General features: G+C 55.6%; 1 protein-coding gene across 1 annotated transcript in view; it reads right to left on the reverse strand.

Annotated features, from left to right (window-relative positions):
- Window positions 1–1,669: 1,669 nt before the first annotated feature.
- Window positions 1,670–25,936, reverse strand: part of NOS1 (nitric oxide synthase 1) — a 99,819-nt gene continuing 75,552 nt past the window's right edge. The window contains exons 15-29 of the mRNA XM_068161802.1: window positions 25,613–25,717; window positions 24,979–25,037; window positions 21,497–21,613; window positions 20,585–20,759; window positions 20,051–20,189; window positions 19,026–19,104; window positions 18,191–18,384; window positions 17,431–17,600; window positions 16,973–17,183; window positions 16,183–16,270; window positions 15,763–15,884; window positions 14,535–14,683; window positions 13,160–13,354; window positions 12,051–12,169; window positions 1,670–10,345 (exon numbers count right to left, since the gene is read on the reverse strand). Of these exons, the coding sequence (XP_068017903.1) occupies window positions 10,330–10,345; window positions 12,051–12,169; window positions 13,160–13,354; window positions 14,535–14,683; window positions 15,763–15,884; window positions 16,183–16,270; window positions 16,973–17,183; window positions 17,431–17,600; window positions 18,191–18,384; window positions 19,026–19,104; window positions 20,051–20,189; window positions 20,585–20,759; window positions 21,497–21,613; window positions 24,979–25,037; window positions 25,613–25,717 (1,938 nt within the window). The 3' untranslated portion in view covers window positions 1,670–10,329. The remainder of the gene's footprint in view (window positions 10,346–12,050; window positions 12,170–13,159; window positions 13,355–14,534; window positions 14,684–15,762; window positions 15,885–16,182; window positions 16,271–16,972; window positions 17,184–17,430; window positions 17,601–18,190; window positions 18,385–19,025; window positions 19,105–20,050; window positions 20,190–20,584; window positions 20,760–21,496; window positions 21,614–24,978; window positions 25,038–25,612; window positions 25,718–25,936) is intronic.

The raw sequence follows: 25,936 nt of genomic DNA on the forward strand, positions 1-25,936 counted from the left end.
TTTACCTGCGCGCCCCCCGCGGGAGGGGTTAGGGAGCGTCTGCCGCTTCCGGCGCAGGGCGAAGGCGGAGGAAGGGCCCAGGGAGCGTCTGCCAAGTGCTGCCGCCGCGGGAAACGCAGAGCGCAGCCAGCGCTCGCTGCCGTCTCAGCGCTAGGGAGCGTCTGCCATGTGCGCGGCGCAGAGCGCAGCGGAGCGCGCTGCGGCTCCGGGCCAAAGGCGGCAGCCCGCGGCGGGGCTGAGGGAGCGTCTGCAAAGTTCCTGTCCCCCAGGAGAGGCGTGGGTCCCCAGGATAGTAGGGACGCGGGTCTGGGGACATCCGAGCCCCCTAAACGTCGTCTGCCCCGAGTCCCTACAGAGCTGTGCGGGCTCCTAGAGACCAGGTCCGGACCTGGACCATGAGAGTGCTTTAGCGAGCTGGGTGGTTTGTGCCCGCCTGCCCTGCGCAGAGCTGAACCGTGGGCTGCTGATGTCTTCATCCATGTCACACTCAGCGCGTTTGGAGATGACACCAAGCTGGGCGGTGGGGTTGACACGCTTGAGGGATGGGATCCATCCAGAGGGACCTGGACAAGCTGGAGAAGTGGGGCGGTGTGAACCTCATGAGGTTCAACAAGGCTGAGTGCAAGGTCCTGCTCATGGATCAGGGCAACTCCTGATAGGAACACAGGGGTTGAAGAGCAACCCTGAGGAAGAGGACTTGGGGGTGCAGGGAGGTGAAAAGCTGGACGTGAGCCAGCACTGAGCGCTGCCAACCCAGAGCCAGCTGTGTTGGGGTTGTTCAGCCTGGAGAAGAGAAGGCTCCAGGGAGATCTGGTGGCCTTCCAATCCTAAAACAGGCAGCTCAAAGAACTGGGGACATTTTTGAGCTGAGCCTCTAGTGCCAGGACAAGGGGTGATGGTATGAAACTAAAAGAGGGAGATTCAGACTAGCTAGAAGTACTAAAATCTTCACTATGAGAGTGCTGGGAGGCTGTCCCAGGCTGCCCAAAGAGTTGGGAGGTGCCACATCCACCTCACCACGAGGAAAAGCTTCTTTACTGTGAGGGTGCTGGAGCCCTGGAGCAGGCTGCCCAGAGGGGGTGTGGAGTCTCCTCTGGAGATTTCAAGACCCATCTAGATGTGTTCCTGTGTGACATGCCCGAGCTGACCCTGCTTTGATGGAGGGCTTGGACTCAATGATCTCTGAAGGTCCCTTCCTCCAACCTCTGTCATTCTACTGTTCTGTGGTCAGTACCCTCTGCAAGAGCAGATAACCTTCCCCTGGAAAAGCCACATCCTTATTTATGGCTCATTCTCTTGGCCACATGCAGCCCTTGCTTCTCCTCAGGGCTCTCAGGTCCTGCCTGGAGTACCACAGCTGTGTCCCTGACGCTCCAGCATTACAAGTTGCCCTGGATTGTGTGCAGACAGCCCTTCCTGTGGCATTCTCCCCCTGGACACGGTGTAAATGATGTGAAATGTGTGATGCTGTGACTCAAGCAACCTTCTGAGAGAGTGTTTGGGTCTTGCAGATAAATTAGATGCTGCTGGTTGACGCCACCAGCCTATTTATAGTGCTCTGGCATTACAGGTAGTGAAGCAGAGCAAGGCCAAGATACCAGGAGAGGTGTTCAGCATTTTAAAAGCCCCGAGATAAGGGAAGAATGAGGTCCACCAGACTGGAGTTCGCTTTTTTATTTGGACTGTAATGCAAACAGGCATAAGTATTCCATAAAATCAGAAGATTGGGACTATACAGAGAGAGGTGCATGCTTCAGAACGACGTGGATACCTTGCAAACAGAGCCAGAGTCAGTCCAAGAGAGGGGGCTGGAGTACATCGTACGAACGGCAGAGATTTTGTAGCAGCATTGAGAGCTCAGAGGTAGGGGAAAACCATGGTTCTGACCGCTTAAAGCACTGGCATGACCAAACACAACAGCCCTGGCTCCCATCCTCCCCACCCCTTTACTCCTCAGAAGACCTTCAGACCGCACAAAAAGCTACAAAAGAAGCTCCCCTCCCACACCCACCCCCCAGACCTGTCTGATGGGATGCAGTGGAAGGAAAGACAGTGTGCCAGCTGGAAATCATGGCATCCATTTAGAAACCACATGAAGGCACAGTGACATGAGGAAGTGCTGAGGGGATGGGGGGTGGGGAAAAGGAGCAAGAGGACCAGAGAGCAGCAAGAGGTGGGAGTCCCATCTAGCAGAGCAGAATTTACAGACAGCTGAAGAGTTTTGCAAACCTCTGCAGCCAGCATGTTGGGAGCTGCCTGCCCCAAAGCTGCTCCCCTTCACTGACTGGCCCCCCCAGTCTCATCTTGGCACCACTGCTCTTCAGGAGAAAGGCCACCAGCAAAACAACCAACCTACCCCAACCTTTGAGGCTTGCTCTTTTCAAAGGTGCCAAAGGGAATTGAGAGAATGAATCCCTGCTCCTGTTACAGCAATTAATTGGCACTGAATATCCCATTCCCTGGGCAGCTGGCAGAACTCATGCTCCTAACTACATGCAATCTGAAAAGCAATGAGTCCTGGCTGGAAGTCATCCTCCTCTGCTCATCTACAGCCTGGGGAACTGCTCACCCTCTAGAGGAGCTGGGGGTGCTGCTGCTGTGAAGCAGGGAACTTGTTCTCCATCTCTTCTCAGCACACAGATCCCAGGGTCGTTTTGTTTTGTTTTGTTTGAAGGCATCTCAAGGCAGCAGAGCACATTTAACCTCGGGGATGGTGGCCAGGGGCCTGGTTTGTAGCAGTCTAGCAGAGCAAAAAGAATGTGGCACTGAATGTCATTGGCTTCAAAGCCATCACCATCGACACTGGGTGGGGGGGAGATTAGGAACCAGCCTCTTCTCTTTCTGGACATCCTGTGGAGTGCTGTAGAGTTTTGTTTTGTTAAGACATGATTCCATGCCATGATCACACAGAGTCCAAACCACCACCAAAACAAAAAGCAGGCTCAGAAGCAAGCAGCACTGATGTCTCTTGTTGGGGGTTGAAGACATGTTAAGGCAGCTTTGTTGCCCTTGGATAAATGTGTGAACCTCCTTCAACAAGTCTCCTGGGAACCAAGTGTTTCCCTAGACTCACAGAGGGGTTGGGGTTGGAAAGGACCTTCAAAGATCATCCAGATCCAACCCCCCAGCCATGGGCAGGGACACTCACCACTAGACCAGGTTTTTATTTCATTCCCCACCCAAAACCATCACACAGAAAACACAGCAACAAAAAAGGAGCCCCAAGCTGGCTGCTCTTTGAGACTCACATTTTCAGTGGTTGGTCTCTTTAATTTTTGAAGTATTAAGAAAAATACTTGGCCTGGTGTTCCTCACTAGCAAGTTTCTCAACCAGCCCAAACACTGTAGTCAAGCCAAGCAGGAGTCCACTCCTATCCCAGTGCCACATTCCTGCTCTTCCACAGCCCAAGCTTTGGCCCGTGGCTACAGGAGAGACCCCTGGGTCTTGCCCACTTTCCCACCATGGGAAGAGCTGTAGAGTCTTGGCCTGTGGGCTCCTGTTAGTGAGGGATTCACAGAGCAAGGCTCATCAGTTTGATTTTCTTGCTTTTGTGGTGCTTCCTCCCTCCTTGCCCTCTGGCCAGGTAGGTAGATGAATGAGTAAGGCAGGAGAGCAGCAGCCTGCTGAGGGAGAAGCTCTGCTGCTAAAGGAGCTGCAGCTGCTCAGCTAGGAGCTCACACTCTGAGTTGTTTGGAGTTGCTGTGGTTTTTTATCCCAGGATTTCAATGGCTCAAACTTCCATTCACAGCCAAACATCTGTAGGGGTGGAGGCCAAGAGTTTCTAATCTACTTCATTTCTGGCACAGCAGAGGAAAAGGTGTCTCTGCATGACAATGCTTAAATATTTCACGAGTTACCTTTGTGCCCAGGCTGGAACCAAGCCACTGCCGACCTCTGCTAAGGTCTGGTTTACTTCTGGAACCAAGTGCTTTAAAGCAGCAATCTCATCAGCTTTCTCCCAGTCCCCTGATTCCCTATTAAATACACATGGCCATATGGAAGAAGCTCAGCTCTCCCCATGGAGGGCAGATTTCAAATGGATTGCTAGAGCCATGCATTGCAGGCAAGTGCAGATTGACACAGGTTGAGACACTGCTGCTGCGAAAGCCTGAGCCTGCAAGCTGCTGGAATCCCCAAGGCCACTGAAGCCAAGTGGGTGTGGAAGGCATTTTTGTACCTGGCAGGACTTGGGTTCCAGGCTAAGCTTTGTCCAAGCTGGAGAGCACAGTTTTCAGAAGGGAAATTCTGCTCCTCCTGTTCTGACAGAAGAAACTCTTCTAACGCAGAGAAGAGTTACAGCAAAGTTGAATGGTCCTGAAAATGTGTCTCCATCTGTTCTGTGAAGGGACTCTGCTCCCCTCTGGAGCTAGCAAAGCAATTGCAAAGTTATCAGAGCAACTCTGAAGCTGCAAACTGGTCCCCAGTGAAAGGAGGAACAAAATTCAGTTTTGAGCATAAAATTCTCCTTCCATAAACTGCTGGGAGCTCTCTGCAGCTTCCCCACAGCTATAAATCAGAGGGCTGTGATGGCTTCAGTGGTCCTAAGTCAGGACACAGCAGCTTGGGCTTGGGCTTACTGCAAGTCCATGAGGCTTCAAGCACAAACATGCCTCTCCCCACCAGCAGCTCAATAAAAACACAGTCTCCTGTATGTGATAGATGTGCACAGACCTGGGTCCTGGCTGTGGGTCCACTCTACCCCTGCCCTCTGAGCTTGCACTGAGGCCATACCCTTGTGAAACCCCATCACAGAGCACAGGGTAGAAGTTTCCTGTCATTTGTCCCAGGAGGAATCTCCTCACCAAGGATTCCCTTGGCAAAACAAAGCCATCTGTTCCTCTCAGCCCCCAGTCTCGGTGTGCCTGAAGCATCTCTGGAGAGAGCAGGAGTGGGAGGGCACCCCCAGTGCAATAGTCTCTTCCCAACACAAGGCACTGTCAGTCTGTTGCCATTCCCAGGACTCACCCTTGCCCAGCAGCTCACTGCACCTTTGGGCTGGGCAGATTGGGCTGAGGAGGAGACAGGAGGGACTTCCAGAGAGAAGTGATAGAGCAACCTGGGTTACAGCCTGGGATGGGGTGACAGGCATCACATACTGAGAGCAAAGGAGCTGGTGGAGCAATCACAGTTCAACTGGACAGAGGTTTGTGCAGCTCCTGCCTCTGCCCTTCTCTTCTGCACAGGAGCAACCACCTTTGCTCAGGACACAGCTGCTGGTGTGCTGGTCATGCAGGGATGCACTGGCTGATGTTGCTCTGGGTGTGAGCAGAGTCCCCTGCTCGTCCCTGGGGATGCACAGGCACAGGGAGTGTGGACAGCCCAAGCCCCAACCCCATTTCTCTGGCCAGTGTGGATGCAACTGGCTGGGTTCCTCTAGTGCAACAAGCTCAGACCTACCCAGCAGTGATCATGGAGCTGTCCTCTGGGTGAGCCTACTCCTGAAGACAGAAGCCTCATTATTTTCCTGCTGTCTCTCATAAATTGCAGTACAACAAGCTCCCAGGCTGTCCCTCTGGAGAGATGAAACCTTTGAAGTCACCAACAGCACAGGCAGTTGCCCTCAATGAACAACTTATTTCCCCCTGCTAGTGGACACAACAGGTTGGGAAAGCAGAGAACCATTTCCCAAGAGTTTTCAAGCTCGTATAATAACTTTCTGTGGACACCTGAAAGACCCAAGACTTAAAATCTTTGCCCTCCCCCCCAAAAAAAAAAACCAACCAAACAAACAAACCCACTTCAGGGGGTCTTGAAAATCAAATCTGAGAGAATCAGAGAGGACCTTCTTTATGTTCAACACCTGGTAAGTGACAAGGAGCAGAGCTGCTAAAAACAGGCAGTGGGGGGGGGGGGGGGACATCGGCCAGGAGAGGAACTGGGACACTGGACCAGGCTGGGTGTCCCATCAGGTCCAGCATCCCCTTGCTGTGGGAGCCCTGTGGAGCTGTGCAGGAGCCTGGATGGGCAGCAGGTACCCAGAGGTGAGAGATTTATGAATGGAGTGCCCAAGAGGCAGAGCCCCTCCGTGCATGACACCCTGAGCAGCTCCTGACACCGGTCTGCAGCAGACCCCGTGCCGGTTTTGCATGCCAGCGATGCTGTGGCTACAGCCCCGCAGCGGCGACGCCACACCGAGGTGAGCAGAGTCCGGACAGGTGGGGGAAGAGCCACATTTGTGGCATGACCAAGCAGATCCAGAAGTTTATTTCCCCCTTGGCTGTGGGAGAAAATGAAGCTCGAGGGGAGTGTGAAGCCCCTGCAGGGAAGGGGGATGGAGGAGAAGTTTAAGACATCTGAGACTGACTCAACAGGGGAAAAAGGAATCAAAATTCCCAGTGGTGCAGCTTGTGAGGAGCAAACAGTCCTGCTCAGGCAGAGGGAGCAGAGAGGCTGCTCAGAGCCCTGGGGGACTTATTAACTTCGTGGACCTTCACAGCAGGGAGCGTGCTGTTTCTCCAGGGCCAGGCAGGGAGGCTTGCCTTCAACCAGCATTTCCCTTCCAGAGGGCTCTGAAGGACTCACCCACCCCGTGCCTGTTGAACTTGAGAGGGTTTTGGCTACCTGCCTGGCACAGAACCCCTTTGGAGATCCCGCCAAAGGCAAGGCACAACCCCCTGGTCCCTTCTCCACCATGGCTCAAGTTGAAGGGAGATGGAAGGTTTGAGGTGCAGGAGAAGCAATCCAGGTCACCTCAGACACAGAGTCCAGGAGCAATGTGGCTCCCAGGTGGGAGATGTTGCAGTGATACAGGCAGGGCAGGAGAAAGCAAATTACCAGCAGCACAGGAGGAGCTGGAAAGAGGACAATGTTAAGGCCTGCAGTGATAGGACAAGGAGCAATGGCTCCAAACTAGAGGAGATTTAGATTGGATGTGAGGAACAAGCTCTTTCCCATGAGGGTGGTAGAACACTGGAACAGGTTGCCCAGGGAGGTGGTAGGGGCCCCAACCCTGGAGATGTTCAGTGTGAGGCTCAACAGGGCTCTGGGCAACCTGATCCAGTGGAGGATGCCCCTGCTGTCTGCAGGGGGGCTTGGACTAGATGACCTTTGGAGGTCCCTTCCAACCCAGACCGTTCTGTGATTGTATGATTTCTTTGGGCACTGCCTCCTTGTCAGTTTGCTCCTACTAAAAGGTGGAGCAGAGCTCAAAGTCCAGAGCCAGAACCAGATTTCCTAAAGGAAGGGCTGAGTTTGATTTCTTCTTTCAGCTCTGTTTCTGCAGCCATAGAGTTGGGGGTTGGGGTCTGGTTTGCTGCATGTTCACTGCTCTAGGGCTGAGGAGTTGTCTCCCCCAGACAGGACCTCTGTCCAAATCCACACATCCCAGCAGCAAAGAGACACAGCTCCTCCACCCCTCTGCCTGTCCTGGCATTAGGGCACAAGCCCCAGAGGTAGACCATGGGCTGTCCTCTTTCCTGCCTGTCCTGCTTTCATCTCCAGGTCACAAAGTGCCCAGGCAATGACACAGTTCCACAAGACCAAGGGCAAGGCTCTGCACATGGGTTGGGGCAATCCCAAACACGAATCCAGGCTGGGGGATGAAGGGCTGGAGAGCAGCCCTGTGAGGAAGGATTTGGGGCTGCTGGGGGGTGAAAAGCTGGACAGGAGTCAGCACTGAGTGCTGCCAGCCCAGAGCCAGCTGTGTCTTGGTCTGATCCCCAGCAGCGTGGGCAGCAGGGAGGGGATTCTGCCCCTCTTCTGTGCACTGTTGAGACTCTCCCTGCAGTGCTGGGGCAGCTCTGGAGTCCTCAGCGCAGACAGGGACCTGTCAGAGCAGGGCCAGAGGAGGCCACAGTAAAGCTGGGAGGGCTGGAAGCCCTCTGCTGTGAGGCCAGGCTGACAGAGTTGGGCTTGTTCAGCCTGGAGAAGAGAAGGCTCCAGGGAGACCTTCTGGTGGCCTTTCAGAGAGCTGAGGACACTTTTGAGCAGGGCTTGTTGTGCCAGGGCAAAGGATGCTGCTTTGAAACTGCAAGAGGGAGATTCGGAGTGGAGAGAAGGAAGAAATTCTTCACGATGAGATTCCAGGTTGCCTACAGAGGTTGTGGATGATCCATCCCTGGAACCATTCCAGGTCGGGTTGGATGGGGTGTTGCAATTAGATGATCTTTAAGGTCTTTCCCAATCCAGACTGTTGTGTGATTCTGTGACAGCTGTCTCCAAAGCCTGCCTCGGTGGCCCTGCCAGCCCAGCCGGCTGCGCTCTGGCCACACTGTGGCAGCAGCCATTCGCGGTTTGCACCACACCAGCTGCTCCGCCGCGATCAAGGAACCCGAGACCAGCATCTCAAATTCTCCCAGTGCCTGGCAACCTTTTCCTCCTGTTTTCTGTGCCGAAGCTGCTGCAAACATCCAGGGAGTCAAAGCTCCAGAAGGTGGTCACAGCGCAGGGAGACGTGGCCAGCCAAGCAGCAGGGAAGCGCAGGAGGTCCTGGCTGAGGGTGGGGATCACTGCACAGCCCGGGGTCAGGGGAGCCAGTGTTGCTTGTCCCATAGGCTAGGATAGCAGCAAATCACCTGCATCCCCTTACTTTGGCTTAAGGCAGCCAATCTTAGTCCTCTGAAAGCATGCCCAGAGTTGGAGCTCCTAGGCAAACCCTCTGCCCTCACTGGTGCAAATGCTTTACTCCATGCAAGCATCAGTTCACAGTTCAGCGGAGCAGGGGCAGGAGGAGAGGATCAGCAGCCACCAGCTCGAAATGTCAACCCTGTATCCTCCAGCAAGACCTGCAGCCATGTCCTGCTGTCCTCATCCTGGTGGTGAGGGAGGCCAAACCTTTGCCAGGGTGAGGAAGAGAGGAGGAGGAGGGAGGACACACAAGGTCACACACGCTTTGCCTTGCAGCCAGCTTGTCTCTGCTCAAGGGACTGAGACCTTCCTGTGAGCATGTTAACAGATTGCTTTTGGGGTCAGATTTTTGCAGCAGGGCTGAGGTGTGAGCGTGTGAGGGCTCAGCTCATGCAGCAGCTTTGCAGCAGGTCTCACCTCCCTTCTCACAGGAGGTGTCCTGGCAGACAGCTCGTGCCACGGGCAGGCGGTGCAGAGCCTGCTGAGGCTTGCCACCGAGATGCCACATGCATTGCTCTTGGCAGGCAGCTCACTCCTTGCTGGCACTTTCTGCTCCCAAAGGTGTGGAAGTGGCTGGGGTCTGCTGTCCCAGAACTACTCACAAGGCTGCCCTAAGGTGGAGGTGATGCTTTCTGGGCTTTCAGGAGTCCTTGGTCTGCACACCCTCACCGAGGACCAGGAGGCTCCACAGCCTTCCAAGTGCTGCTTTCTAAATAGGCTTTGTTACCAGGAGGTCCTTCTTGCAGCTGGGATTGGAGCCACTTCTCTCCCATCCTTGTGACTTTCCAGTCTCACCTGGGAGAAGGTTCACATGTTCACAGCATGCAAAGCTCTAGGATGCAGCTGGTTCCTCAATCTGTCCCACCAGCACCACGGCTGCAGATCCCTTGTCTCTGGTGAAGCCTTCTGAAGGACAGCCTGGCCAAACAGCAGTCCATTGCCATCCATGAGTTTTCCCCTGGCATACACATCAGCCTATGCTTGCTCCCCTGTGGGAGGACTTTTGTGCTAGCAGAAGTGGGGACTGAGCAAAAGGAAGAGGCTCATGGGGAGCAGGGAAGGAGGCAAACAGCACAGAATCCATGACAGATGAACCAGATGAATCCCACCCTGCAGCTCAAAACAGGCACAGCTGTACCCTGGCTGCTTGGGGATGAACAAAGTTCATAGGCACGAGGGGACTGCACATCAGCTGCCCCCCAGCCATGGGCACACAGCCAGGTCTGGACAAGTCCAAAGGAAAGCCAGGAAAATGCAAGGATTCAGCCAAGCCCCGAGCTGAGGAAAGGAGAAGCCTGAGGGGAGCAACCCCCAGGTCTGGCTAAGCAACAAGACCTAGCCATTGCCCCTGGCAGCTCTGCTGTCCCCCAGCACACCAGGAAGGCAGGTGATCATAAAGGGGATGATTTCATGCAGCTGCAAAACACTCTCAGGAGAAGGAGGAGAAATGAGAAGTTGTGTCAAGAGCCACTGCAGGTTATAAAGCCATCGTACTTCAGTGGGGGGACCCAGGGAAGGGAAAGGAGGGGAAAAGAAATGGCCACAGGACAAGAGCAAGAGAAAGAGGAAGAAAAGGAAATAAAAATCATCATCATCATCATCAGGACACAACAACAGGACGAGAGACAGAGTGCTTTCCATGGGCAGTGCCCCGTGGAAAAGGAGCCACCGTGTCCGTGAGATACAAAACCCAGTGCCCTGCGGCTGGAGCGGGCAGCAGGTGCTGGGACTGGTTTGGCTTCCCCTTGGGGAGGAGGGTCCACTTAGGAGCAGAAAACCCTGCAAGGGAAAGGGGAGAAAGAGTGGCCTTAGAGGGGGCAGCAAGGAGCACCCAAACACCCTGACTAACGAGTTCCCACGGGACCGTGAGAGGGATTTGCAGAGCCCTTTGCCGCGGTGGGAGGGAGCTGCTGCCTCACCCTTATCCCTGCCTTGAGGTGGGAAACTAACTGAGGCACTCTCGCCACTGCAGACCCCAGAACACGTGCTGCAGAATTCCTACCAAGGCTCAGGGATGTTGGGAAACTCACTCTGGGTCAGCCTGGCACCACTCAGCACAGCCAGAAGTGCAGGGGAGAGGTTGCACCCCAGGAAAAGGAGCAAGATGCATGCAGCTGCCTGTCCTTTATCCTGAATAATCCTTCTGCTCAGCTGGGGAAAATCCCAGCCTGACAGAGCTGAGCAAATAGCAGGACATGGTAGAGTAGAAACAAACACAGCAAATGTCAAGGTTTTTTTACTGCCTTTGGTTGTTTTTACAGCAGTGGAAAGAAAAGTCTCTGGATCTTTGAGGGGAGGTGCAGGCTACATCTAAGGAAGACGTTTTTGGTGCTGAAGGTCATGAGACACTGCCCCAGGTTGCCCAGAGATGTGAGAGTTGCCCTCTCTGTTGAACCATCCCAGGTCAGGTTGGTTGTGGCTCTGAGCAACCTGCTCCAGTTGCAGCTGTCCTTGTTGGCTGTGGAGGGGTTGGACTGGGTGAGCTTTAAAGGTCCCTTCCAGCCCAGCCCAGTCTGTGTTTCTGTGCTTGTGTAAGCTTTCCTAACCAGATGTGCAGCAACCTGGAGACCTCTCCCACTGCCTACACCCTAGAGCCAGCCAGAACCCCCAAAACCTGACACTGGAGCTAGGCAGAGCCACTCTTTGCTGTGGGTCCTGCCAAGCTCCCAGCCCATCAGCCACTAGCTTGCTGGCAGGAGAGCAGAGGCAGGCAGCAGGCAGGACCAGGGTTGTGTATCTGGCCTACCCAGGTGCCAGCTGCTGGCTGTCCTGGTGTGAGCTCCTCACTGCTTTCTGCATTTCAAATGCCTTCTGCATTCTCCTTTATGGAGACAGGCAGGGAGGGTTGGAGCTGTTCAGCCTGGAGAAGAGAAGGCTCCAGGGAGACCTTAGAGCAACCTTCCAGGACCTGAAGAGAGCTACAGAAGAGCTGGGGAGGGACTTGGACACGGGCTGGGAGTGACAGGATGAGGAGCAATGGATTGAAGCTTGAAGAGGGCAGATTTAGACTGGAGATTAGGAAGAAATTCTTTGCAGTGAGGGTGGTGAGACGCTGGCACAGGTTGCCCAGGAAGGTTGTAGAAGCCTCCTCCCTGGAAGTGTTCAAGGTCAGGCTGGATGAGGCCCTGAGCAACCTGGGCTAGAGTGGGCAGGGAGGTTGGAGTTAGATGATCTTGAACATCCCTTCCAACCCAAAGCATTCTGACTCTATGACCCTTTTGCTTCACATCTCCACTGGCTGTCAGCTCTGAGCACACCAGTATGGTGGCCAGGGAATGCCAGGGGACTGTCCTGGGTAAGTGGCAGTGATTTCAGAGGGCATCCCAGGCAGCAGCCTCTGCCTCCAGTGAAATCCATTGGATTTTTGAACCCACCTGCCTAGGATAGGACCCCATGGGTACCCAAGTTCAAGCTCCCTTCCCCATCCTGCAGCCTGTGGGCTCGGGAGGCAGCTGCAGGGGTTAAAAGGAGCATCTCAACTCACTCGTCCGTGTCTTTTTTGCTCTCCTCGATGAACGCGATGGACTCGGACCTAAGGCGGTTTGTCACCTCGTAGGTGCGCAGGGTGACTCCGAAGATATCCTCGTGGTACCGGCTGTCATCCTGCGAGAGAGGGGCGAGAGGGAGGCAGGAGCAGTGAACACTTGGTGTCGCTGAGGCACCAAAAGCTGTCCGTGGCACGGGGAGGTACCAAAGGCACAGCAAACCTCCCGGGATCTGTTGCGAGAGCTGTGGGACAGGTAGGGCAGAGGGGCAGGAGCAAGCAGGAGGCTGTAATGATCTTCCCAGCGTCTCCAGGGTGAATGAGAGCTCCTCCACTGCTGGTAACCAGGGACTGCCTGGCTGTCAAGGGGACAGGTAGCCCCAGGCAAGCCCAGGAATGAGAGCTTTTGTTTGCCAACCGACTCTGGGCTCCCTCAGCTCCTGGCTGGAGCATGGGGGCATGGTTCAGAAGGGGTAGTCCCATAGGAACTGGGCTGAGTTATCTTCCTGAATGGAAGCAGAGCCATTCAGAGCCATTCCTTGAGCCTGTCCCCCAAACTGAGCTCATTTTGTGCTTCAGCATCTGAAGCAGTGTGTTTGCCCAGGGGCATCATCCAGCCAGAACACTGCAAGGCTGGACCAGATGACCCCTGGGGTCCCTTGCAACCTGGCAAGCTTTGATTCTGTGTGATGTGGGGAGGAGGACCCACACACAAACTGCCCCTTGAGATTGCTGCAGCGATGAAAGGACAGCAGGGACTCGACAAGGTGAGCAGACCCTGCCTGAGCTACCAAGGGTGCCGAAAAGAGCTTGTCCTAGAGCCCAGGGCGGGCTGGGGGTGTGCTGCAGCCTGGAGGAGAGCTCCTGCAAAGCAAGACGCCTTCCCACCTGCAGACCCGGACCTTTGGAAGATCATGCTTCCAAGCTTCAGCCTGGGTGCAAGCCACAATTCATCTTGTTTTGTCCAGGTTGGAAGAGACCTCAAATTCCCCCCAGCCCCTCCCTCAGCACCCACGTCCTGCGTGCCGCCTGCTGTGCGGGAGCAGGCAGCAGGGGCAGCGCCGGTGGCAGGCGCCGGGGCGGTGTCCGGCGGTGCAGGCTGGACTCACCCGCAGCTTGCTGATGAAAGCTCCTGCCTCCTCCACCGACAGCTGGCCCTGCTGCCTCACGATGCGCTGGACGGTCTTGAGGACGTCCCCAGCCATGGTCACGTCCCCACAGACGTAGATGTGGCCTCCCTGCTCCTTCAGAGCCTTGAAGACGGTCTGGGCCAGCTGCTCCTGCAGCACGTCCTGCACGTATTTCTGAGGAGGAGGAGGCGGGAGGGGAGGTCAGAGACAGCTTCTCAGCCCCGGCCACCCTGCGTGCTCTGGCCGGCCTTTGAAGCGGCAGTGCAGCGTGGCCTCCTCTTTAGGGGAGCAAATCTGCACCCCACAGCACCCACAGCCAGAGGAGAGGCCTGGGGAAAGCAGCAAAGCATCGCTCTGCTCTTGCAGCGTCACGCCTCCGCCATATATCTCGTTGCTGAGTTCACTTGGGTGGCGGTGGGGATTTAGACCAGATGTTTGCACTGGCTCTTGGCCACTCCACCAGGTGACATCCCTCCTTGGCCACCTCCTGGGGAGGACAGGCATCTCCCCTCCTCATCTGCCATGGCTGCAGCTCCCCAGGGCAAAGCAGAGCAAAGTGGCACACACGCAGAAGGCAAAGGGATGGAGATGTGCCCTGGGAAATGAGCTGCACTGGGAAGGGCATAATCCTGCATCTCAAATCCTGGGTTCAGTTCTGGGCCCCTCACTCCAAGGACATTGAAGTGCTGGAGCAGCTCCAGAGAAGGGTAACAAAGCTGGGGAAGGGTCTGGAGAACAGGGCTGGTGAGGAGCAGCTGAGGGAGCCAGGGCTGTTCAGCCTGGAGAAAAGGAGGCTGAGGGGAGACCTCACTGCTCTCTACAACTCCCTGGAAGGAGGCTGGAGCCAGGTGGGAGTTGGCCTCTTCTACTATCCAATAAGAGATAGGACAAGAGGAAATGGCCTCAAGTTGAATCAATAAGGTTGGAAAAGACCTCAGAGGTCATCAAGTCCAACCTGTCACCCAGCACCTCATGACTACTAAGCCATGGCACCAAGTGCCACATCCAGTCCCCTCTTGAACACCTCCGGGGACGGTGACTCCACCACCTCCCTGGGCAGCACATCCCAATGGCCAACAACTCTCTCTGGGAAGAACTTTCTCCTCGCCTCAAGCCTAAACCTCCCCTGGCACAACTTGAGACTGTGTCCTCTTGTTCTGGTGCTGGGTGCCTGGGAGAAGAGACCAACCCCCAGCTGGCTACAACCTCCCTTCAGGTATGGTTTATGTAACCGAAGCACTCGAGGCCATAAGCCACCATGGCTGTGCCAAGGAACCACCATCCCCATGCTATGCTGGCTGGCCACAGCCACCCATGGCTGCACAGCAGGACCAGAGCAGTGCCCACCACGCACCTTTGGTTTGTCTGGTTCCCGGGAGTAGGCTGTGTAGAGCTCTCTGAAGACCCCTTGGGTTTTGGCAAAGAGTGTCTCCTCTCGGTAGATGTGGTCGATCCTGGACTGCCGGCAGCCAAACACCAGCACCATGGGACAAGGCTTCAGGCCTGGGGGAGAGAGGAGAGAAGCAGTTAGCCTGAGGACCACTGGTGCTCTGTTTGTGCAAGCCACCTCCCCCCTGATCTGCCAGCAGCCCCAGCAACCTGCACTAAAGGGCCAGGAGCCTTCTCAAGCCAGCCTGGGAAGGGCACACCAGTAAGGAGGAGGTAAAGCACTGCCTGGCCTGGGGCCATATGGCAGGGGAGCTTGTGCCAGGTTTTGGGGAGGAATTAGCCTTTTATTTTTCCCTTAATGGTCTGTGAAAAATGTGTTTTGTATAAATGGTGGTGTTTGGGTTGGAAAAGACCTCCAAGATCATTGAGTCCAACCCTCAGTGCAACGCCACTGTGGCCATTAAGCCACGTTCCTATGTTCCATGGCCCCAGGTTTCTTGAACACCTCCAGGGCTGGACTCCACCACCTCCCTGGGCAGCCTGTGCCCATCCCTGACCACTCTTGCAGCAAAGGAATTTTCCCCAATCTCCAACTCAACCCTCCCCTGGCACAATTTCAGGCTGTTTCTTTTCCTTCTATCACCTGAGACTAGGTGCAACTCACTGCAACCTTCTTCCAAGGAGTTGTGGAGAGCAATGAAATCTCCCCTCAGCCTTCCAAGCTGACCACCCCCAGTTCCCTCAGCTGCTCCTCACCAGCCCTGTTCTCCAGACCCTTCCCCAGCTTTGTTACCCTTCTCTGGAGCTGCTCCAGCACTTCAATGTCCTTGGAGTGAGGGACCCAAAACTGAACCCAGGATTCGAGATGCAGGATGCCTCACCAGTGCTGAGTACAGGGGCACTGTACTGATCTTAGAGGTCTTCCAGCCTTAATGATTCTGTGATTAAAGGGCCTCTAAAAGCCAGCAGCATCACTGTGGTGCTGCTGGAAAACCCCACAACGTTTTACAGGAGGATTCCCAGGGGTATTGTTAAGCAAGCTTGGGCTGACCTTCCAGCCTGCACTTGGAACAGTTGCTGCTTCCAGAGTCCCATTGCCTCTGCTAAGGCAGCCCAGAGAGCCCATCCCCACCAGCCCAGGGTTCCCAAGCACTGCTAGAGAAGAGGAAGAGGAGGCAGAAGCTTGGCCCCACCTTTGTGCTGGATTTCAAAGAGCCGCTGCTGCCAGAAGCTCCGGAAAGGGGCGATGCCGGTGCCAGGGCCGATGAGGATGCAGGGCACCTGGGGGTCCTGGGGCAGGTGGAACCCAGGGGCACTGCACACAGCAGAGACACCAGTTAAACCCAAGCATGATGCTCCTTCCCTCACCCCTGCCCTCAGCAAGCTGAGACAACACCCAGAGAGCCTGGGGAGGGGTGCAAAGCGAGGTGAAATCTCAGACAGGGACATTGTAGCACAGAACCGCCCCCAAGAGGGACCCAGCTGCTCCCAAACCCAGCCCTCTTTTCTTCTCACCCTTAGTGCTCTGCAGGCAGGGACTGAGGGCAAGGAGCTCATCCTGCAGCGGGGCTCACTTCATCTTTTTCACCCTCTGCCTTGCATGGATCACTTACCCTCTTACAAAGCAGGGCACGACTTCATCGGTCTGTATCCGATTGAGCCAAGAGGAGCAGACTCCGTGGTGGATTGGTCCTTCTCCATCTAGGGGAGGAAGGAAGCAGGTCTCTACTTGGCACACCAGCCAGCTTCCCACTTGCCTGCCGTTCTGAAATCGTCCCTGCTACACCCCACATGGACACCTGACTGAAACATTTAGTGTCTCTCCATCCACTCCCCATGAACTGGGCAGAAGTTTGGCACTTGGCTCCTTCTGTGGAGCTCCCCAAGTTCACCCAGGATCCAGCCCTGGGACAGCTGCACCTCCACAATGCTTAGAAAGCACCCAATTTCTCTTTGGTCCTTTGTTTGTTTGGCATAAGCAGCTTTGTGCCATGGTCCTTACAGATACAAGCCTGCCACGGCAACTCCAGATGAATGGGCAATGTCTTTCCCTGTATCCTACCTGCTGCAGGAGTGATGGGGCTGGGGGCTGTCTACACCCCACTCAGAACTTCTTGGACACACCAGTGCTTGCACAGGTCCAGACATCTGGCTAGAGATCTGGCCATGTGGACTTTGGTGTGGGCAAACGAGTTCACTGATGAAGCTTGGAGCCCCCATGGCTGCTGTGTTGCTGCTGTGTGACTCAGACCTGGCACCTTTGATGGGTGGCCATGCTCCATAAGGTGGGACAGCAGTGCCATGGCTTGAAGGACTCTAGCCACTGCAATCTCTACCCGAGACCTTGAGGTGTTGCCCATGTGCCAGTGCCTGTCTCCACTGCCACCTGCACGAGCCTGGTACCTCTTGTGCGATAGGAGACCACTGCCACGGTGAGGTGGACCTCGCCTGGGTACATCTCTGGGGAGGAGCTGATGGAGTAGTAGCGTGGTTGGAGGAGGGGAAGCTGTGTGAGCAGCAGTGTGGAGGGCATCTGCACCGAGGGGAACTCCTCCAGCACCTCCACGATGGTGGGGTTCTTGGACCACTTCCATTCCTCATACTCCTGCAAGCCCTGCAGCCAGGAAAAGAGCAAGGGAAGGAGAAGGGAGTTGCAGCACTGACCTCTTCCAAGCCAAGTGCCCCTGCCAGCATCCCAGCCGGCCCATGGCAAAGCTGGGGGTGGGTGGCAGTGAAGGCAGGCAGGAGGAGTCCTGTTGTCACAGGTAGACTCAGCCTAACCACAGTGTGGGATGGGAATGCCCTGGAGTTGTTGTCCCCAGGGTTTTGAGGAGCTTGGGGCTTGGAGTAGGAGGCTTCACCTTGCTGAGGACCTGTAGGCGTTTCTTCTCCTTGTCACTGGTGGCCAACACAGCAAACTGCTGCAGCAGCAGGGGCGTGGGAGGGGTGGTGATGTCCAAGTAGTATTTGAAAGCCTGGAAGATGGTGCACGGGGGGACACGATTCTCATCTGTCCAGTTACTGATGACACCTGCCAGGAGGGAATCCAGCACAAGCATGTCATCAGCTGAGCATGGGAGCCATGGACAATGCTTTCACTGCCCCCTTATCAGCTCTGAGACAGTGAATAATGATGGGCTGGAGAGAAGAGCCAACGAGATCTCCTCCTGCTACAAGTGAGGAGCTGTACAATGAGCACAAACATGAGCCCCTGGTCACTTGAGGTCCACACTGTTTTCCATCTCCTGTCACATGGCAGTAGGGTATCAGGCTGATCCCTGAAATACAGTGTTGGGGTGGTCCACCAAGATCCCTTCTCTCTTCTTTCCAGCCCTAGACATTGCTCCTGCCACAAAAATCCAAACACTTCAAATTGTTCTGAAGAAGATGGAAACTTCCTCTCCTTGGGGTCCTCCTCAGCCCTCAAACCCATGCTCTGCACCCCAAATGCAGATGAGCAATGGCTCTGGGCAGGAGAAATTTGAAGGAGCTGCTCCAAATCCAGGCAAATGCAGCAGTGAGATGGGGAATGATTTCTCCTGGGGGTCACCCACCTCCCCAAGGAGCTTACAAGAACTGCTACGAGGGATGGGTGAGAGAGAGAGAGGGAGCCTCAATTACCTAGAGCTGTGCTCCTCTCCTCCAGGAGCTCCACCTTCACCAGCTGGTTGGCTGGAGGAGCATCTTCAAGCCTGTCAATGAGGGCATTGACCAAGTCTTCGTGGTTCCCTGGAAACACGCCCAAGTGGTCCCCGGGCAGATACTGCAGCTCCTGGTGCCCGTTGGTGTTGAGGCGCAGGAAAATGGTCAAGCGGCTACAGGGGAAGCAGAAAGAGCAGGATGTGGTTTGGGGGAGTCCTCAGGGAGCTGCTGGCTGTGTTGGCCACTGGTGGTATGTCCAAGTCTCCCCCACCCTTCAGCTCTTGCTGAGCATTGATCAGCTCCCCTCTGGGGCTGCTCTTCTGCAGGCTCAACAGCCCCAGGGCTCTCAGCCTTTCCTCCTCACAGAGAGGCTCCAGGCCCCTCAGCATCTTCTCAGCCTCCACTGGACTCTCTCCAGTAGTTCCCTGTCTCTCTTGAACCAGGGAGTCCAGAACTGGACCTGGGACTCCAGATGTGGCCCCACCAGAGCAGGGTAGAGGGGGAGGAGGACCTCCTTCCACCTGCTGGTCACTCTTCTATGCACCCCAAGAGACCATTGTCCTTCTTGGCCATGAGGGCACATTTCTGGCTCATGGGGAACTTGTTGTCCCCCAGCACTCCCAGGTCCTTCTCTGCAGAGCTGCTTTCCAGCAGGTCCCCCCTCACCTGTACTCCTTTCACTGAGTTCATCCAGATTCAACCTCAGCCATAATTCCCAGGAAGATGGCATCCCTGGGACATTCAGGGGTCAAGAGCTAATTGCAGTACTGCATGCAGGGATGCTCAGGTGCCCCAGGAGAGCTGCACCTCCTACCTGGACTTTGGGCTCTGCAGATTCTGGCGTGTGATGAGCCGAGCTGCATAGACACGCTTCTTGTGGATGCTGTACAGTCCTGGGGAGGAGGAGGCACAGTGAGGGAATGCAGCAGAACATGGCCAAGGCTTCTGCCTTTTGCAGGGCTGTTGGACACCTTTGTGCCTTCAGCCCTTTGGGGCAGAGCTGGCTGGCACCAACGGCAGCAAGCTGGGCTCACTGTGGGCTCAGCCACCCTCCTGCCTCCACCTGCAGTGCTCCAGCGAGCCTGGGGGGGGGGGGATCAGAAAGCCCAGAGGGGGAACCAAACAGGTCTCTCTTTTGTTAGGTGATAGGGAAGGACTCCAAAGCCTCTCTCACGAGGTGCAGGGACGTGCCCTCTCGGGCAGGCACGTTCCTCTGGCTGCCACAACCATCTGGCTGGTAGCTAAGTGCCTGACGGTGGGCAGAGCGGGGGCAGGGCGGCAGAGCCTCCGCTGCAGGAGCCGTGCTGCGGGGCCAGGTGTCGCTGGGCAGGACCTGCCGGTGCACCGCGACGCTCGGCCGAGCCGCGCTGGGACGCAGCCAGCTTGGAAAGCTCCCAGCTTCCCAGCTCTTTGCTTCCCAAAACGGGGTCAGGAGGAGGGAGATCAGATCAGATCCCAACATCTCTGGCAGGGACCAACCTGAGAGCATCACAAACTGCTCCTCTCCTGCGTGTGATGGAGAGGAAAGGCAAGGATGAAAGGATAGGAATGGAACAAAGGAAAAGGAAGGAGGCTTGGTCCCTGTCATAGATTCACAGAATGGTTTGGGTTGGAAGGCTCCTTCAAGATCATCCAGTTTCAACCCCTCTGCCATAGACAGGGACACCTCCCACCAGCCCAGGTTGCTCAAGGCCTCATCCATCCCTTGAACACCTCCAGAGAGGGGTCATCTACAGCCTCCCTGAGTGGCCTGTTCCAGTGTCTCACCATTGCCCCCACTTGTCTCCTCTTCCACCTGCCCCATGCCCACAGCCCTTTGAGGGGACCCCATCCTTATACCTTGTGTGAGCTCAGGGGCTTCAGCCACGTAGGTCAGGCGGAACTTGCTCCGCTTCCAGCTCCGGTCGTTGCTGATGAGGGAGTTGTTTGCTTTCTCGATGTTGACGTCGTCCCCCACGCAGAACACATCACACGCTGCCTGCAGCACACACCAGGCTCTCAGGCATCTCCCTGCTGCCCCTCAGCTTTCTGACTGAGCCCCATGGCCCTCCTTGTCCCACCCCATCTCAGCCAGCGCGTGGAGAGGGAGCCCACAACTGTATCGGGCTGCGTTGGTGACTGTGGGCACACCTTGAGGTGCTCTCCTTCCACAGGCATCTGGCATGATGCAGGAATTCAACAGGGTGCACACCCTGTGGCACTTGGCACAAGCCAAACCACCAGAATGTGGAGAGCCTCTTTATTGTGGACCAAGGGCAGGGCCAGCTGCCCCAGCACCGTGAAGGAGAGGTTGGGCTTTGATCAAGCTCCAAGCAGCAGCTTTGCTCTGTGCCCCTGTCCTCTCCCCCCTGGAGCACAAGGGAAGAGGGTTACCTTGAAGACCTTCTTAGCCCAGGTCCTGAAGGACTCCTCTTGGCCACAGAGCTCATCTCCCTCTCCCATGCGGAGGATCCGCTCTCCACCCAGCTCCTCCAGGAGGGTGTCCACCGCCCGGGCAAAGGCGCAGAAGTGGGGGTAAGCACGAGAGCCCAGCCCAAACACAGAGAACCTGTGGAGACATGGCACAGCTGTGACTGCAGAGCTGGGGGGCACGCTGACATCTCCCTCTCCTACACCACCATGGCCAACACAAGCATGAGGCAGCATGGAGGGATCTGCATACTGCAGGCTTACACTGTGGTTAAGGGTTGTGGCAGGAGAAAGGGACTCTGTGCAGCACCAGCTCCTGTGCTGTTCCTTCATAGATACATGGAAGGGTTTGGGTTGGAAGGGACCACAAAGATCACCCTGTTCCAACCCCTCTGCCATGGGCAGGGACACTTTCTCCTAGACCAGGGTGCTCAAGGCTTCATCCAGCCTGGCCTTGAACACCTCTGTGGAGGGGGCAGCCACAGCCTCCCTGGGCAACCTGTTCCAGTGTCTCCTCGCCTAATCTCATTTCTTCCTAATCTCCAGTCTCAGTCTGCCCTCCTCAAGCTTCAATCCATTGCCCTTTCTCCTATCACTGCAAGCCTCTATAAAGAGTCCCTCCCCAGCTCTCCTGTTTCCCCCTTCAGGTACTGGAAGGCTGCTCTAAGGTCTCTCCAGAGCCTTCTCCAGGTTGAACAACCCCAACTCCCTCAGCCTGTCCCTACAGGGGAGGTTCTCATCCCCCTGATCATCTTCATGGCCTCCTCTGGACTCTCTCCAGCAGTCCCTCTTGTGCTGGGGGTAGCAGAACTGGAGGCAGTGCTCCAGCAGAACTTCTGCAGCAGGAACTTGGTGCTTCCACACCATCCTCTTTACCTGACATTAGCCAGGGGCCCTGTGCTTTCAAAGTTGTCCCGGGAGTCAGGGCCATCGCTGGAGGACTTCCGTGCGTCCGAGTAAGAGGAGACGCTGTTGAAACGCACCTTGTAGCTCCTGTGAACAGCAACAGCACCCAGCTGGTGACACTGCCAACACACATCAATGTGGTTCTCACCTGGCTGTGAGCTCAGAGGGGACCAGATTGCAGGGGAGTCCAAACCAGTGGTTCAGTACTCCAGGAGCAGGCACCGTGGTCACAGAATCATACAATGGGTTGCGTTGGAAGGGACCTCAAAGATCATCCAGTTCCAACCTCCCTGCCATGGGCAGGGACACCTTCCACTGACCCAGGTTGCTCAAGGCCTCATCCAACTTTGCCTTGAGCACCTCCAGGGAGGGGGCATCCACAACCTCCCTGGGTAATCTGTTCCAGAGTCTCACCACCCTCACTCTGAAGAATTTCTTCCTACTCTCCAGTCTCAATCTGCCCTCCTCAAGTTTCAATCCATTGTCCCTCCTGCTGTCACTCCCAGCCCTTCTCAAAGGGAGCTGTCCAGTAGCTCCCTTCAGCTACTGGAAAGCTGCCCTAAGGTCTCTCTGGAGCCTTCTCTTCTCCAGGCTGAACAGCCCCAACTCTCTCAGCCTGTCCCCATAGCAGAAGTGCTCCATCCCTCTGATCATCCTTGTAGCCTCCTCTGGACTTGCTCCCCCAGTTCCAGGTCCTTCTGTGCTGGGGGCCCCAGAGCTCCACACAGTACTGCAGGTGGGGTCTCAGAGCAGAGCACAGGAGCAGAATCACCTCCCTTGTCCTTCTGGCCACATGTTCCATGGCTAGAGATGAGGAATCTGCTCTCTCCCAGCGTTAAGCCATAGCAGCCCATGTGTTGCATCTTCCCTAGCTGGGCTTGGTCTGCTCTGTGCTGTCCTCCAGTTGCCTCCCAGTGGGGTGACCCAGATGTCAGCCACCACATTGTCCCCAGTGGTGGCAGAGCTGGGATGACCTTTGGCATTTACCTGTCCTCCCCTGGCTGCACACAAGGTCGGGTGTATGTCTAAAGAGATATTCTGAGGGGGTTTTTATTCATAGGAAGGAAAAAAAGAGAGCAGAGGGGGTGAGGAGGGGGGAAGGGAAGTGGAGGGGAAAAAAAGTCTGACGAGAGCAGAAGTATTTCTGAATTGAAGCATCTCCAGAAATTGCTCCACACAAGAGTTTCTAAATATACTGCCAGAGCAATGAAGCTGTGGTGTGTGCATGAGTCACAGCAGACCTCCTGCACCCAGCATGCCACACAGAGGAGACAACCCCTGAGCAAAGTAACTCCAGGGTCACACAGCCCTGTGCTCCACCGCTGCTCCAGAGCCTCCTCCCTGCCACCCAGGCCTCTTGTGCTCTTCTGCTTCACTCCAGCTGGATGAAGCCACTTCCTTCTCTACTGCCCCGGGCCATGCCCACTGGTTTGGAGGGGCATAAAATCCAGATTCCCCACTTGGGTGCTGGGCCCAAGGTCAGGGCAGCAGCAGCTCTTGTGAGAAGACCATGCCCTTGTGGCAGGGGGTGACTGTGAGAAGCTGGGCTGCACTGGAACAGCAAGTCCTTAAACATGGAAGGAAGACAAATGCCTCTGCAAACCCTTGGAAAGCCCTTGCTGTAGGAAGGAACCCTTTGCTGCACAAGGAACCAAATATAACAACCACAGCAAAACCTCAGGGCTCTGGTTGGAAAGCCACAGCTGCAGCTCTCTGGCAGGCTCCTCAAGACACAGTGGCTTAGAGAGACCACCAACCCCCATCCCAGGGGATCTCATCCACCCTCAGCATCCTCTGGTGGACATGGAACTGGGACCCCATGGAGTGCATGAGCAGAAGCTGCTCTTTCCCCTTCCCTGCAGACACCAGGCTGCCTCTGCTGCTCTCCCCCAGATGGCCTCCTCCAGGCTGCCTTTTCTCACCAGAAAAGCTTTTTCCAGGCTTAACGTCAGCATCTCTTCCTATCAGCCAGAGCCATGACCTCTTGGCCTGTCCTGGGGGGGCCCATGGCAAGCAATTCATTCCCTCCACCTCTGCAGGCACCTTCTCCTTTTGAAGTCTGCTACCACACCGCCTTTCTGTCTCCTCCTCTTCAGATAAAATAGCTCTCAGCCTTTTGATCTGCCCTTGCAGGTCACTGTCTCCAGTGCTCTGACCACTTCTGCTGTCAGGTAACCAAGCCACAGGCTGTCCTGGCTCTCAGAAACTTCTGCCAACCCCTTAAATTACATTTTGAGGTGACTGTGCCAGCCAGCACCAAGCTCAGGTCCTTTTACCCTCCTCAAATCTGCCTGGCTCGCCATGAAGGGGCACCTCCACCCCCAACCCAGAGATCTTTGTGTGAGAGCCATGCACTAAACACCCTTTTCTCTGTCCAGACACCTCCAGGGCAGCCTGCCCATCCCATTTTGTCAGCTGCCCCCATTAAGGCTTGAGGCCAGCAGAAACCTTAATGGTTTTTTGGCGTGTGAGCTCTGTGGGGCTCCCTCGACTGCACAGCAAGGAGACCACTTTGGGGCTGCCATGTGGTACAAACCAGTCCCTGCTGTGCCCAGTGGGTTTGGCATCGCTCTGCAGCCCCACCAGTGCTGCTGGAGCAGAGAGGCAGGGTGGTGAAAGCACACTGGAGCACTGGGCAGGGCTAATTCTTCCTTAATTAAAGAGCAGCCTTCTGCCAGTGCAACCATCGCTGCGTTGACTCAGGGGAGACTCCAGAGCAGAGCAGCAACCCAGTTAAGCAAAACTGATTGTTCTTAAGAGCTAAAATAAGAGAGAGCCCCAAATGATTAACACTTTGATGGCTGCCCTCGTTTCCCAGCCTCTGGGACGTGCACCAGCATGCTCAAGGCTCATCTTCAGCGGTGGGGGACCTCCTGCAATCCCAGAGCCTGTCTTCAAGGTTGCAGGCTCACTGTCACAAACATCACAGCCAGGATTTCTAACAGCTCTTGTTTTCCCTAGGAATGTTTTTCACACCATGCAAGTAGTTAAATGTGGTGCTCAAGCCCTTCCCCCCACCTGCATCCACACAGCCAGCAGCTCCCTGCTACCTCCAAGTCTTACTGTTCTGGTGTCTCCTGGGCAGCTCCTCTCAGATTTGAGGATCTGGGGGGGATTCCTGCCATAATCTGATGTTGGTGTTTGTTTGTGTTCCCCACCAGTGCCTGCCTCCTACAGCTGAAGAGAGAAGCTTTCAAACACCAGCCCATGGAATTACAAGCTGGAGTTCACAGGCATGCCTGACTCAGTGCTTCTGTTTTCCCCAGGACCTCCACCTGCTCCATCCTCTGCCTCTCCAGGCAGGTCCCATCCCTTGGGCCTTGGCAAACTTGAAACCTGCTTGAGAATTCCACATTCCCTTCCAAGAGCAGGGAAGCAGGGAAGCAGGCTGGGCCAGCTGCCTGCTTGCTGGGCTTGGAGGGGGGGAAGGCTGGGGTTTGGGGTGCTCTTACTTCCTCTCCTCCAGGTTGGAGTTGGGATTCTTCATCTCCATTAATGCACAGCCAAATTTCTGCAGAGAAGAGACATGGGAAGACCATCAGTTTGGCCCATCTCTGCAAGAAGCCAAGCCAGGAGCTAAGCCTGGGCTGTGGCTCTGCCCTCTGCTTACTGTTCCCAGCAGCCTGCATCGCTGGTGTACAGGGCTGGACAAGGTCATAGCTCCCCAGGCAAGGGCCTGGCACCTTCTGTGTGCCACTCTCATCAGCAGGACAGGATGGATTTAGCAACAGGTTAGTTACTTATAGATGCATAGAATGGTTTGGGTTGGAAAGGACCTCAAAGATCATCTTGTTCCAAGCCCCCTGCCATGGGCAAGGACACCTTCCACTAGACCAAGTTGCTTCCTTGTCCAGCCTGGCCTTGAACACCTCCAGGGAGAGGGCAGCCACAGCCTCCCTGGGCAACCTGTTGCAGTTGTCTCACAGCAGGGAAGTAGGCACAGCACCAATTATCCCTCAGCACCCAGACCTGTTTTGGGCCATTCCAGCTCAGGCTGAGGAAGAAGGTGATGCACCTCCCCATTTCCACTCTCTCTGCCCTGCCCACGCTCCTGCTGCAGTCACACATCCCCCTGCTCTGTCCTACCTCTCCATTCTCTGGTGGGTCTCCATTGCCAAAGGTGCTTGTAACCACCAGGACCATGGTTTCATGCTCTAAGTGCACAATGTCATACTCATCCATGGACATCACCTGGAAGCAACAGAGGTGTTAGCAAGAGGCCTTTGGTGGATTCATCTATCACCAGCCAGTCTCCTTGGGTGGACTCTAGTCCACCTGGGATGAGAGCAGCACATCCTTGCTGACTCCATGCCAGTGCACTACAGGAGATATCCACACAAGGAGGGTGAGAACCAGAGCCTCAAGAGGCATGAACAAACCACGGGGCTCCCACCCGAGGGGCGGCAGACA

This window comes from Melanerpes formicivorus, unplaced genomic scaffold (assembly GCF_026170545.1).
Source record: "Melanerpes formicivorus ecotype bairdi unplaced genomic scaffold, bMelFor1.0.p_v2 SCAF_60, whole genome shotgun sequence".
Classification (NCBI taxonomy): Eukaryota; Metazoa; Chordata; class Aves; order Piciformes; family Picidae; genus Melanerpes; species Melanerpes formicivorus.